The sequence below is a fragment of the Giraffa tippelskirchi genome, chromosome 6 (genome assembly GCF_054371585.1).
Source record: "Giraffa tippelskirchi isolate mGirTip1 chromosome 6, T2T-mGirTip1v1.2.pri, whole genome shotgun sequence".
Lineage (NCBI taxonomy): Eukaryota > Metazoa > Chordata > Mammalia > Artiodactyla > Giraffidae > Giraffa > Giraffa tippelskirchi.
Genome location: NC_137280.1, coordinates 134,378,119 through 134,390,888, shown reverse-complemented (window position 1 = coordinate 134,390,888; position 12,770 = coordinate 134,378,119). Strand labels below are relative to the sequence as shown.

Below are 12,770 nucleotides of genomic sequence, written 5' to 3'. Positions count from 1 at the left end.
ATGGCTAAGGGACCTGCCCAGAGTCACAGTCTGAGGCTCTGGGGAGGATAAGCACCCAGATGGCTGAGTTGCCAGAATTTTCAAGCATCACATCCTCTGAGCCCAGCCTCCTGTCTGAGGGGGTCACTGTCTGCGTCCCACACTCTCCATATGGGACAGATGTCGCTCTGCCACAGTTTGGGATGTGCTGCCTGGCTCCCTTGTTCCCAGGAAGGCCACTTGTTGGGAAATCTTCTGCAAAAACATGTTTCATTTATCATACGTATAGGTTCACTCCTGCCTCTCTTCTCCCCATAGAATGTAACTTTCACAGGTGCAGAGATTTTTTTTTCTTCCAGTTTTTTTCCAGCTACATCGAGAACAATTCTGTCTCAGAGTAGGTGCTCTCTGAACAGAGGCGAGTAGAGGGGTAATGCCTCCACTGGCCAGGTTTAGCACTTTATTTACTATTATTATCTTCATTTTACTGAAGGAGACAGACTTGGGGAGGTCAAGTTTGTCCAAGATCATACAGCTGGGTTTGAACCACCAGGTTAGGCTGGCTCTGGTGGGTGTGAGATCCTCGTCCAAGTCAGTACCCCTCATCCAGAGAAGGGGCTGGTGGTAGGGGAGGGTATGTGGCGTGGCTCAGTGAAGCAGTCCTCTGGGGAAGGAAGTGCTGCACAAACAGCCAGACACCTGGGCACGTGGAAGAGGAAGTGGGGTGTGTGCCCTGTGCTCGCCTTAGCAGCAGAGGAGAGCCAAGAACTGAGGGCTGACAGGGCTTGCAAAGGCCTTAGCTCTCTAATGGAAGCTGAGATCCCTTCTCCACCATGCCTGCCTTTGCTTACACGCCTCTGATGACAGGGATCTCACCACTCTACTGCAGCCCACCTCCGTTTTGGACAGCTTTGATGACCAACTGCTTTTATTCAGAAGCTGACACTTGTCTTCCTAAAGCAGGTTCACATGGGTCCCACTTCAGTCTCTCAGGCCCCAGGGAACACCCCACTCCCTTTGTCTCCAAACATGTGCAGATAGTGGTCCCTCCACTGCCCCTCTGCCATCTCTTTTCCACCCAGACAGTTGCATATTCACTATCACTCCTCATGGGTTACAACTGCAGGTCCTTCACTCCCATAGTTGGCTGTGGTCAGGCCAGTTCACTGAGGGAAAGATTATCCCTTCCTTCATTTTCAAACCATTCCTCTGTTGATAAGTCCTTGGATTATCCCCCCTCCTTGTTTTGCATGTTTCACAGGCATTTCACATTCAACATGTCTTTGAAATCTTTCCCTCCACGTTGGGTTCCTTCCATTCAAGCGTACAAGTCAGACACCTGGGAGTTGACTACATTGCCTCTCCAAACCATCGGCAGATCCCCATCTCATCCTCTAGTATTCCTGCAAACTGTCTCCCTCCTATGTTATTCCTGCCTCAAGCCCCACCAGCTCTTGTCTGGAGGCTGATATCCACAGCCCATCCAGTCGAGCCAGTGATCTCACTACTCTCCACTCCACCCTTCCATGGCTCCCATGGCTCTTGGAGCAAAGACACAACTTCTCCTCATGGGTGATCAGGCCTGGCATGGAGTGGGCCCTGCCGACCGTCCAGTCTCATCTGCACTGCACTGCACTGCAGCTACAGGCCTCAGACCAGCAGCTCCCTCTGCCAGGAACACTCCATCAACCTTTCCACACCTATTGCCGAGTTTACTTTCCCACTCCCTGCAGTTCTCAACTCAAAGGTCACCTCAAGGTAGTTACCCCTAAACACCTGAATGAGGTGAGGCTAACCTATTCAGGCAGTTTTGGCCCCAGGGACCTCTTTTTCATAATCCTCACTACCACTGTAATTTTATACTCATTTGTCTCCTTCTCTGTTGCATGCTTACCTCCCTGACTCCATTGTCAGCTCCAGGAAAGGAGCCACCATGCATGTCTCACTCATGACAATATCTCTGTGCTGAGAGCCCGGCATTCAGTAGTTACTCAATAAGTGCTCATTGACTGAATGAGTAACAAGCTGCCAAGAAGCTCTTGTCCTTAGGAGACACTGCTCACAGCTCTCAGTGTCCTCTCTACTACTAGACAGACCCATATCTGTGGTGTGGCTTCCTAGAGGTGATAATAGTATCTACAGTGGGTTATGGGGACAGATCTTATACCAGATTAGTATCCTAGCTGATTTCATGCTGAGAGCTTGGGGTGTCCCTCCTGCACTCCCTCAGCCCCATTAGACTTACTGTTGCCAGTGTGTATAGATGTCCAGAAGGGTTACAGGCTGACTCAGGAAAATTTTCTGCAGAGAAGCAAAGAGAAAGCAGCAATTAACCCTCCTGAGCACAGCAAGGTTCCTCCTTGGGCCCCACTCTCATGACATCATGGTTGAGAGATGGTTGAGAAGGGGGTCTTTCTGCTCTGGGCAATATGTCTGCTTGGCCCTGCCAGGACCACCCGAACCTTTCAGAGACACGCAGGGCAAGTACTTCCAACTAGAACCTTTTAAGACAATATTCTGGTGAGAAGTACCTTTGACAGAGTAGAGTGGCAATATTCCAGGCTAGCATTTATCCAGCCCCCAGCCTCCCTGGCACTCTCCAGGCTTAGGTGCCACAAGACAGGGCTTTTTCCACCCCTGACCTTTCAAAAGTCAGGCTGGTCAATCTCCCCAGGCAGTACAAACCACAGACTAGACACCCACACTGTCTGCTCACCCACTGGGCAGAGACTGGAACCAAATGGTGCCAATCCTTTGGTAGAAGCAAAGCCCTTTGGAGCCAAGATCAGACGTCTACTCTCTCTGCAAATGTCAAGAACCTGAGGTGTCAAGTGCCCCAAGGAGGCTGAGTGAGTAATGTGGGGTCAGGGATTTAGGCAGAGTGGCCAGGAGGGTGCATCTGGGGTCAGGCAAAGAGAATTTGTTAACTGGATAGTCTACTGTCTTCAGCTCTTTAAACTCGCAGGTTCTTTCTTTATTTGGGGATAACAGCAGTACCCATCTAAGGTGCTGCTCCCAGGCCTGAAGGAGACCATCTACAACAGTAACTGCACAGCTTAGCAGCCAGGAACATTCAGACCGTAACTGACAGTGACTGAAAGGGTCAGTTTCACTTTCCTTGGCCCCAGGCACGCTGGCCTCCTCCCTGTCCCTCAAATCTGTCAGGGGACTCCGCCCTCATCGGGGCTGGCTGTCTCGAATGCTCTGTCACCTATATGGCTCACTCCCTCACTTTCTTCAAGTCCTCACCCAAAAGTCACCTGCTCATTCGGGCTTCATGACCACCCTATAGATAATTTAACTCTGACATTCCTTATCCCTTCTACCTGCCTTATTTTTACAACTAGCACCTACCATCACCCCCACACACTGTATCATTATCTTAAAAAAAAAATTCCGTCATTTGTCTGTTCCTGCTGGAATGTATGGTTCCTAAGGGCAGTATTCTTCCATCTAGGCAAATGCCCCAAAGAAGATAGGTATTCCCTTTTGTTCCCTGTAGCTGTTCAGTGATACAACTGAAGTAAGAAAAGCTACCGAGGTCCAAAGATTGGGAAAAGCACAGCTGATGTCTTATTTGTCATCCTTTAGTCTCTCCCATCGGAGAAGGCGATGGCACCCCACTCCAGTACTCTTGCCTGGAAAATCCCATGGACGGAGGAGCCTGGTAGGCTGCAGTCCATGGGGTTGAGAAGAGTCGGACACGACTGAGCGACTTCACTTTCACTTTTCCCTTTCATGCACTGGAGAAGGAAATGGCGACCCACTCCAGTGTTCTTGCCTGGAGAATCCCAGGGACGGGGGAGCGTGGTGGGCTGCAGTCCATGGGGTCACACAGAGTCAGACACGACTGAAGCAACTTAGCAGTCTCTCCCAGAGGTCCTGACAGCAAGTATCATGACCAGAACCTACACCATAGCCAAAGGGACACTGACTAATCAAGTCAACAGCCACCACACCAACTTAATACCTTCCAGTGGCTTACCACTACTTTACCAAAACCAAAGGAAGCCCGCTCCCTGCCTCTGTCTCCCAGAGATCTCTGTCACACTTGTACTCCACACTTCAGTCATAAAAAACTTTCTGGCGGCCAGTACATATGTAACACTTTGCATCTCTACTTGGAACATCCACTTCCTTCTCTCAGATCTCAAAGCAGCATTCACTTCCTCAGGAAACAGTTCTGGATATCCCTGACTAAGGCAATCTGCCATTCCTGTCTTATGCCTATGCTTCTCATTCTTGGCAGTTAATGCAGTGTTGAGTGCACAGTTACTTTTGTGGTCCTTTGATTTATGTCAATCTCCCCTAACAGATTTAGCCTGTAAACTCTAATTAGTGAGCCAAGGGACCCTCCTCACTATTCTATCACCAGCACCCTCACTGCCAGATTAACAGCTGCTCGAGGAATGGATGAAGTAAGAATGACTACACCACGAGTTCAACTCCCAATCAGTACAGAAGAGCTGCTAAGGGCTTGAGCTCCAGCTCAATTAAGTAGCTTCAGGCCCCTTCTCGGGACGCTCTTTCGCCCCTTCCAGGGCTGGTAGCGATCCACTCCTCAGACTCGCAGCAACCTTTTCGTTCTAGGGAGCCGTGCCGAGCCACGTGGCCCGAGACTTCGAAACTTTAAATTGTCGCTCCCGGAAGCGGGTGGAGGTAAGGGGCGCGGGAATTATAAAGCCCAGAGCGTCCAATCTTACGCCCCGGCCCGCCCACTCCACAGATAAGGAAACTGAGGCCCAGAGGAACTGGGAGCCACAGAGGTGCGGGGCAGAGATTGCGGCCCCTTCGGCACCCTGGGCCGCGCCCCAGAGCACAGCGGGATCCGGGATCTGGGCGCCCGCAGGCCGCCAGAGGAAGAGGCGCGGGCCGCCTCTCTGTAGATCTTGCACGCGGCCCTCGGACACGGCCCGCGCACGCTTACCTGGCCGCTCTGCTCCTTCACTTCCCGCGCCGCGCGCACATAGCCCGCCTGCAGCAGATGCTGGTAGATCAGGGGAAGCAGCTCCCGCCGCTTCCTGGCCTCAGCCATGCCGGCGACCCCCGGCCTGTCGGTTCACCTGCACGCCCCCCTCAGTCCCCGCCCGCCACTTCCCTCTTGCCCTTAGACCTCGCGCCCCCCACTTCCGGCTCCGCCTCCGCCCGCCGCGCGGCACGCCGGGAAGCGTAGTCTTATCTCCAAAGGTGGCCGGCCCCGCTTCGGCGGGTGAAAGGGGAGGAGGCATGGGAGGCGATGAGACCGCGTATTGGCGGGGAGGGCGGGAGTCGGATCCGGACACGCCCCCTGGGCCGCCTAAGGGTCGAATGCCTCCCTCTTAAATCCTTCAGACTCGCTCCTGGAAGGCATTTGTCTTCCTCTTAGCTGTGTGACAGCTGCGATCGGGTTTTACTCATCTCTGAACATCCTATTCTCCAGCTCTCTCTAGACTCGAACTTCCACTTACCCACTCATTTAATCATTTCACAACTCTTTTTAGAACACATGAACCGGTGCTATTTGTCATCTTTCATTCATTCATTGAATAGTTATTGAGCGCCATACCTTCGGCAAGCACTTAGACTAGGACTGCGGGATAAATGAGTTGTGGCAGCTGCCCTCAAAGCTCACAGGGAAGAGAGAGGCAGGTAATCAAGCGACTATGGTTCAATGTCTTCTGAGCATTGTCTAGGGCAGGCACAGCCTATGGAAGAAAGGAGGGGCCCCTAACCCCAAGGGGATATCTAAGCTGAGGCTTAAAGACAGAGTAGGAGTTTCTAGGTGCAGAGGAGAGGGCTGGCATCCCAAACAGAGGGCACTGCATGAATATAGACAGGAGAAACCACTCCGGTACAGGCCAGGAAACCCAAACATAAAACGCGGTCTGTGCTGCTGGACTGTTGAGTTGGAGGGTTGAGGGAACCAGTAAGGACACAGAAGGATGGACAAGTTAACAGGGCCTACAACACCCCCTCCCCCTGGCCAGAGTTTGCACTTTGCTCCAAGGGCAATAGCCAGTCTCTGTCTGATTCTATGCAGGAGGATGACTTGGGTTTGTGTTTTTTAAAGGGTGCAGTGGGGACTTCCCTGGTGGTCCAATGGCTAAGACTCTGCACTCCCAATGCAGGGGGACTGGGGTTGATTCCTGGTCAGAGAACTAGAACCCACATGCCACACTAAGACTTCTCATGCTATAACTAAATAGTCCACATGCTTCAACGAAGATTGACGATCCTTCGTGCTGCAACTAAGACCCAGCACAGCCAAAAAAAAAAAAAGAGATCGCTATGATCAAAAGATTGCTATGACCAACGCATAGAGGATGGATTTGTGGAGAACAAAATTGGATGTGAGGGTGTTGTAGTTGTGGAGAGGAGATTGGCAGGGAGAGGGTGAGTTAGGCTGGGGATTATTTGAATCAGCTATTCTTTTTTTTTCTTTTAACATATATTTTACATTTTTATTAATTTATTTGGATGTTCATTTATTTATTTATTTATTTATTTGGGTCTTCCTATTTATTTGGTCTTCTGCACTAGGTCATCACTGCTACTCGCAGCCTTTCTTTAGTTGTAATGCTTGGGCTTCTCATTGTGGCGATGGCTTCTCTTTTGCGGATCATGGGCTCTAGGGCACTCTAGGGCTTCAGTAGTTGCGGTATGTGGGATCTAGAGCATGGGCTCAGTAGCTGTTGGCACATGGGCTTAGTTGCTCCATGGCATGTGGGATCTTCCCAAAACAGGGATTGAATTCATGTCTCCTGCATTGGCAGGTGGATTCTTAACCACTGGACCAACATGGAAGTCCTGAATCAGCTGTTCTTAACTTCATGGGTCCATCGAGAAACTGAAGAGAGCCAGAAGCACCTAACGTATGCTGTAGAAAATTCTGAAGGTGTACAGACACATAACGTTTTCCGTCCAATTTTAGGATACGGGGTAAGCACATACATGACCATCCTAGGCTTAGGAACGATTGCTCCAGGAAGAAATAAGGGCAGGACCAGGTAACTGATGGAATATGGTAAGTGAGGAAGAGGAAGGAGACTAATCTACAATTCAGCTATTTAGAAAATATTTATTGAACAGCTACTGTTGGAAATAAAACTGTCTCTACCCCAACAGAGCTTATAGTCTAATGGGGAGACATAAGCTAAACAAATACATATAATTTATTACAGGTATTTTGTTATTTACATGTTTTTGTTATTTAACAAAAACAAAAACATACAAATACATCGTTACCAGTGGTGAGTAAGTGTAGAAAAGAAAAGGATAGAATTTTTTTTCTTATGGAAGAGGAGTGTTTAAAAGCTATGCTGGAGTCATTCTGCCCAGGTTCAAACTCCTGCTTTGTCTCTTATTAACTAGGTGACCTTCATTAAGTTACATAACTTCTTGGTGCCTCAGTTTCTTCATTCATAGGATAGAGGTAATTATAATTTCTACCTGATAGTGTTGCCATGAGGAGTAAATGAGTTCTAAGCAGAAATACACAGAAAAGTTCCAAGAATAGTACTGTGCTTGTGTGTCCGTTAGCCATTACCATGAAATCATCCGAGAGGATGACAGGATCTATCTCTGCTTGGGGGTCAGGGAAGGATTCCCTGAGGAAGTGATCTTTGTGAGGACCTCTCAACTATGTGCAGGAGAGAGTGGGGTAGGGGGAAGAATCCTAGGCAGAAGAAAGGACCTGTACAAAGGGCCTGAGGCAGAAGGTACCACTGAGAGAAGAGGTGAGAAAATGCCTTCATGACAGGGCTCAGAGGGAGAGCAGGGGGATTGGGGAGTTTGGAAGGAGGGCAGAGGCAGATTCCATATTGAGGATCTTTATCTTCATCCTCAGAGATTTAGGAAGCCACTGACAGTGTAGGTCCAAGAAGAATAGGATGACATTTGCATTTTAATGTGCCCCTGTAGGTAGAGAGTAGAATGGTGTGTGTGTACGAGTAGATGCAAGATGACAGGTTAGGGTTAGGAGGGCAGGGAGGCATCCAGGGAGAATATCACAGGGGTGGTGCTGGTGGCAGTACAGGTGGAAGGGTGTGGAAGGTTCCAAGTATCAAGAAGTAAAATCATCATAGAGATGTGTGGGAACGGAGGGGATGGAGAGTGAGTGTCAGGATTACCTCTGAGGTTTCCATGCAAACAGGCAGTGGTTTTTCACTGAGATGGGGAAAACTGAAGGTGAACTGGGAGGGGCTGCTGCGTGAGTGAGGATGGGGTCATGAAAAATACAAGTTCCACTGTAGACATGTTAAGCTTGAAAGACCTTTTGAGACCCTGGAGGTAGATGTTGAATAGGCCTGGGTTTGGAAGCACACAAGGATGGGAAGTTGTCAGGAGACAGATGATCATGTGGCTGTGGATGAGGCCTGGATTGGCCAGAGAGAAGAGAATGTGCCCCAGGATGGAGCTGTGAGGCACACCCACAGGTTGCGGCTGTGAAAATGAGAGTGTACCTGCAGAGGCTGCGAAAGAGGGCCCAAGAGGTGGGAGAAAACCCAGGAGAGTGGGCATAGGGAAGGAAGCCAAGGGAAGGAAGCTGAGAGTTTCGGGCAAGTGGGAAGAGTCAAGGGGCAATGCTCTGAGAGGTCAGAAGGATGAGGATGGGACCAGCGGCTTCAGTTATTGACAGACATGGGGACTACTGGTGGTGATTTTAGGGAATACTGTTTGCGCAGTGATGGAGAGGGTCAGATTGCCCCGGTTTGATGAGTGAAGGAAGGGTGAGGGAGGCAGTGGGTCTTTTGAGAAGTATTTGTGTGAAGGGGAGGAGAGAGATGTTGTGACAGGCTCTGTGTGTGTGTGTGTGTGTGTGTGTGTGTGTGTTGAGGGAGGGGAGGTGTGTTAGAAGGTGGAAGAGACCTGAGTTTGTTTTCAGGCTGATGGCGGATCAAGGGGAGAGATTAATTAAGGGTGTGGGAAAGAGGGGAGGAAACCAGTGAGCGATGTTCACGAGTGTGTGCGAGGGGATGGGATCAGGCACGTAGGTGGAAGGGCTGGTCTTGGAAAGAAGGAGGGATGACTTCTCTAGAACCAAAAGAGGGAACAAAGAGAGGATGGGTGCAGATGTAGAAGTAGGTTTATAGTGGGATGTTAAGGGAGATTTCATCTTCAGCTTCTATTTTTTCTGCAAAGTGGGAGGCAAGGTCTGCTGAGAGCGAGGGAGAGGTGGTGAGGTGTTTGAAGGAAGGAGGAGAGTGTGCGTTCAGAGGAGCAAACTTGCCCACAAAATTTCAAATGCCTGACAGTGTTGACAACCCCATAGCATCCTGGCCTGTTGGCTGGGGGATTTCCCCACTGTGGCTCACCTACCCACGTGCAAGCAGGGGAAAGTCCTGGGTGAGGTTTATTCAGGCCCAGGGCTGTGCCAGATGGGTGGAGAAAAGGGTATAGGGGTCTAAAATGTTAGCAAAAGAGATGCCTAGCCTTTGGGCCCTGGCATCTAGGCTGGGCAATGTGGAAAGTGAAGACAGATGCAGTCCATTTTCAGGGAGAGAGTGGAAGTCTTCACGGACTGGGCAGCCACAGGGTCAATTACCAGGAGCCTGAGCTCAGAGGGGATTGGCAACTCAAATTGATGACTACGCCCTGGCCACTGACTGGGTGGCTGGTGGGGCTACTCACTGAGATGGCAAACTGGGTGATAAACGTGTACATCATTAGGAAGATCAAAGTTTTTTTTAACCCTTCCAAGAACCAGTTTCAGCCCCTTGGGGCATTATGGCCCCAGTTAAGAATGCCTGCCTTAGTAGAATGTAAACTCCTTGAAGGCAGACTGGTGGTTCTCTTGTTGGCTGCATTATTCCCAACCCTAGTCCATAAATACTGGTCAATGCAAGGGTGGTTACAGCCTGCCTCCTAAGGAAGAGAGGAGGGCAGAGCAGACAGGGCACAGGTGAGTACAGACCTAGAAGCGGAAATGTGGGAGGCTTCTAGAAGTCAGTGGAGAAGGAACTAAGTCTTTTGTCCTTGGATGACCTTGGGAGAAATGGAGATTGGTATTAAATTAAACAAAAACCAAACCAAGACAGTCTAAGACCTTTTGTCTGGCAACAGGTTGTTTGTTTTTGTTTTGTTCCTAATAAAATTCATTTTAGGCACTTATGCTTTGTCCTTGGCTCCTGGGAGGCTGCCTCTTCTGTGGACAATTTCTTTATTTCCTTGATTTTCCAAATCATACCCTTCACTGAATTGCCTTGGGGGCCCAAGCATAAAATCAAAACATTAAACTGATAAAATATAACATGGCAACAATTAAGGCAGCAACAAACAAAACAGTGCATTAAAAAAAAAAAAAAAAGAACAAAACAAAGCACACACAAAACTGGCCTCAGAGCATTTTTCTACCACTTAGAAAAAGATGTTTCTTAGTGTCAGAAGCCAGAAGCTTCCAGGCCACTCAACTGTGAGTGACTCTTGGGTAGGGCAAGCAGTATGCCTTGGTTATCTTGACTTCTTGAGCAGGGCACTCAGGAAATGAGTGAAGGAAGGAATGTTAATAGAAGTTAAGGAAGCTAAACAGGTAGGACTCTACTCCCTTATTTTCCCAGCAAAAGTGGCTCCTGCACAGAGGTGGGAGGTAGCTCAATACAAGGAAGAGGCTCCTGGGCCAGGAGTCAGGAAACTGCTTTTTTTGACCTGGCACTGCTGTGTGACCTTGGGCTAGTCTCTTGCCCTCTCTGATCTTCAATTTTTCTTTTCTTCTTTGGAGAAACTGGACTAAAACCAACACAAACATTCTCAAGAGAGACTCCCTTTGCCCCCAGCACCCAAAGTTGGCCCTCTTATCCACTGTTACCATGGGTTCTCCCTGGGCCAAGTCACTTGGGCCAGCAGCTGGTTTCCCAAAGCTTTCTTCTCTCTTCTAGGATGACAGTTTCTCTGTTTCTTTTTTCCTTCAGCCTCATTGGAGTTTTTAAAGGTTATGAAAGATTGAAAAGTTATTACTGAATTAACAAGTTAAACAGTTTATCGATATATAAAGACTGAGTTAGTCTTCTCTCTTTCATTCATTCCCAGCCCACTTTCTCCCATCTAAGTACTAACCAGGCCTGATCCTGCTTAACTTCTGAGATCAGGCACCTTTTGGGTGGTATGGCCATAGACCCATCCCACTTCCTGACACCCAAGTGAGGCCCTGTGGGGCTCCCAGGTACAAAGTCCCTTTTGTCTCCTGTTTATTATAGACAAGACTCCAGCTTCCCTGACTTTCCCTGAGTTCCAAAGTGCAGATTTTAATGGCTGCCAATTAAGAGAGGAGCAGCAAAGTTAAAGGGACCAGAGAATCTCATCAAGATTGGAGGCCACCTGAGTTCAGATTAAGCCCTGCTCACATGTCAGAGACTTCACCTTGGAACCATTGTTACAACACCTTCATCACATTCTCCCAGGTTGGGGATTTCCCTGGCCAATCAGTGGTTAAAACTCTGTGTTTCAAATGCAAGAGGTGTGAATTTGATCCCTGGTCTGGGAACTACACATGCTGGATTACACGGCCAAAAAAAAAAAAAATCCTCCTGGGTTGGGACACATAGTCTTTCAAGGCAGAAACCCGTGTGTCTCCTTTTGCTTGGCAAAGCAATAAAGCTGTCCTTTTCTGCTTCACCCAGAGCTGTCTCTGAGATTTGATTCGGCACCAGTGTACAGAGAGGCTGAGCTTTCATAACGTTCCCTACCCTCAGCCCCCTTCAACCAGCTCAGGGGCCTGGCCTCATGTTCTTCCTTGCAGACAGACACCGGCATCCTTCACAAGGTTTCAATCCCCTAGTCCACTCTCTCTTTTTTGTGTTACACAAGGGGGTCATACTAAACACAAAAGTCCACAACTTGCTTTTTCAGTTAATAACATATCAGAGCTGTTTCTCCAGACGTTTGTCTCTGCCACGGGCTTTTGAGTAATAGTAGCAGCTCACATTCGTAGAGTGGGTACCATGAGCCTATGGGATGCACCATAGGAAGCATAGAGCTAGTTATCAGCCCTGTTTTGTTGTTTTGTTCACCGCACAGCATGAAGGATCTTAGTTCCCTGACCAAGGAACGAACCCACACCCCCTGCAGTGGAAGTGTGGAGTCCTAACCACTAGACCACCAATGAAGTCCCTAACAGCTCTCAGGTAAGAAAACTGAGGTTCAGTGAGGTCAAGGCCTCAGCCACAGAGTCGGGGAGTGGAATGACTTGGACAGGCTCTGGCTGGCAGAATGCCCTAACCAGCCCCCGGTGGGGCAATTGACAGAGGCAGGAGACAGCATGATACAGTTTAGTGCCTTCTAGTTGTTTGGCTAAGACAACAGTGCCACTCAAAACAGCCTAGTAAATACATTTGTACAGACTGGAGCTTCAATTTTTGTAGGATGGAATCAAAAGTGGGCCAGAGGAGATGCATGGATTTATTTTAATAGCTAAAGCCAGATTAACTGCCCAAAGGCTTGTAACAAACCACAGTCTCATCGGCATAATTTCTTCTTTATGTGATTTTCTTTCTCAGAGCTGAAAGTGTCCTTGGAGAGCAAGGAACCCAGTTGTCTCTTCTGCCCATAAAGGTACAAGCCCAGTGGTAGGGACTGACTTGGAGGGGTCCCCAGTGGGATAGGGGCAGAGGTCGGTCCCATTGCTCTTGGCTTGGACCGCTACTACACTGTTCTTCCCTCCAGGCAGTCTCTGCCTTCATGCTCTTCTCCCCTGTCACTCTCTTCTTGCCTGTCCTTTTATTTATCTTTTAAAACAATATTTATTTATTTGTCTGCACCAGGGGTCTTAGGTGCGGCATGGGGACCTAGTTCCCCAGGCCCCTTGCACTGGGAGGGGC

The 12,770-nt window shown here is 49.1% G+C and overlaps 1 protein-coding gene across 18 annotated transcripts in view; it reads right to left on the bottom strand.

The window, feature by feature from the left end:
• Nucleotides 1-5,064, bottom strand: part of TCOF1 (treacle ribosome biogenesis factor 1) — a 38,639-nt gene extending 33,575 nt beyond the window's left edge. For all 18 annotated transcript variants that reach the window (XM_081495802.1, XM_081495807.1, XM_081495803.1 and 15 more), the window contains exons 1-2: nucleotides 4,907-5,064; nucleotides 2,225-2,280 (exon numbers count right to left, since the gene is read on the bottom strand). In XM_081495802.1, the coding sequence (XP_081351928.1) occupies nucleotides 2,225-2,280; nucleotides 4,907-5,014 (164 nt within the window). In that variant the 5' untranslated portion in view covers nucleotides 5,015-5,064. The remainder of the gene's footprint in view (nucleotides 1-2,224; nucleotides 2,281-4,906) is intronic.
• Between the last annotated feature and the right edge of the window lie 7,706 nt (nucleotides 5,065-12,770).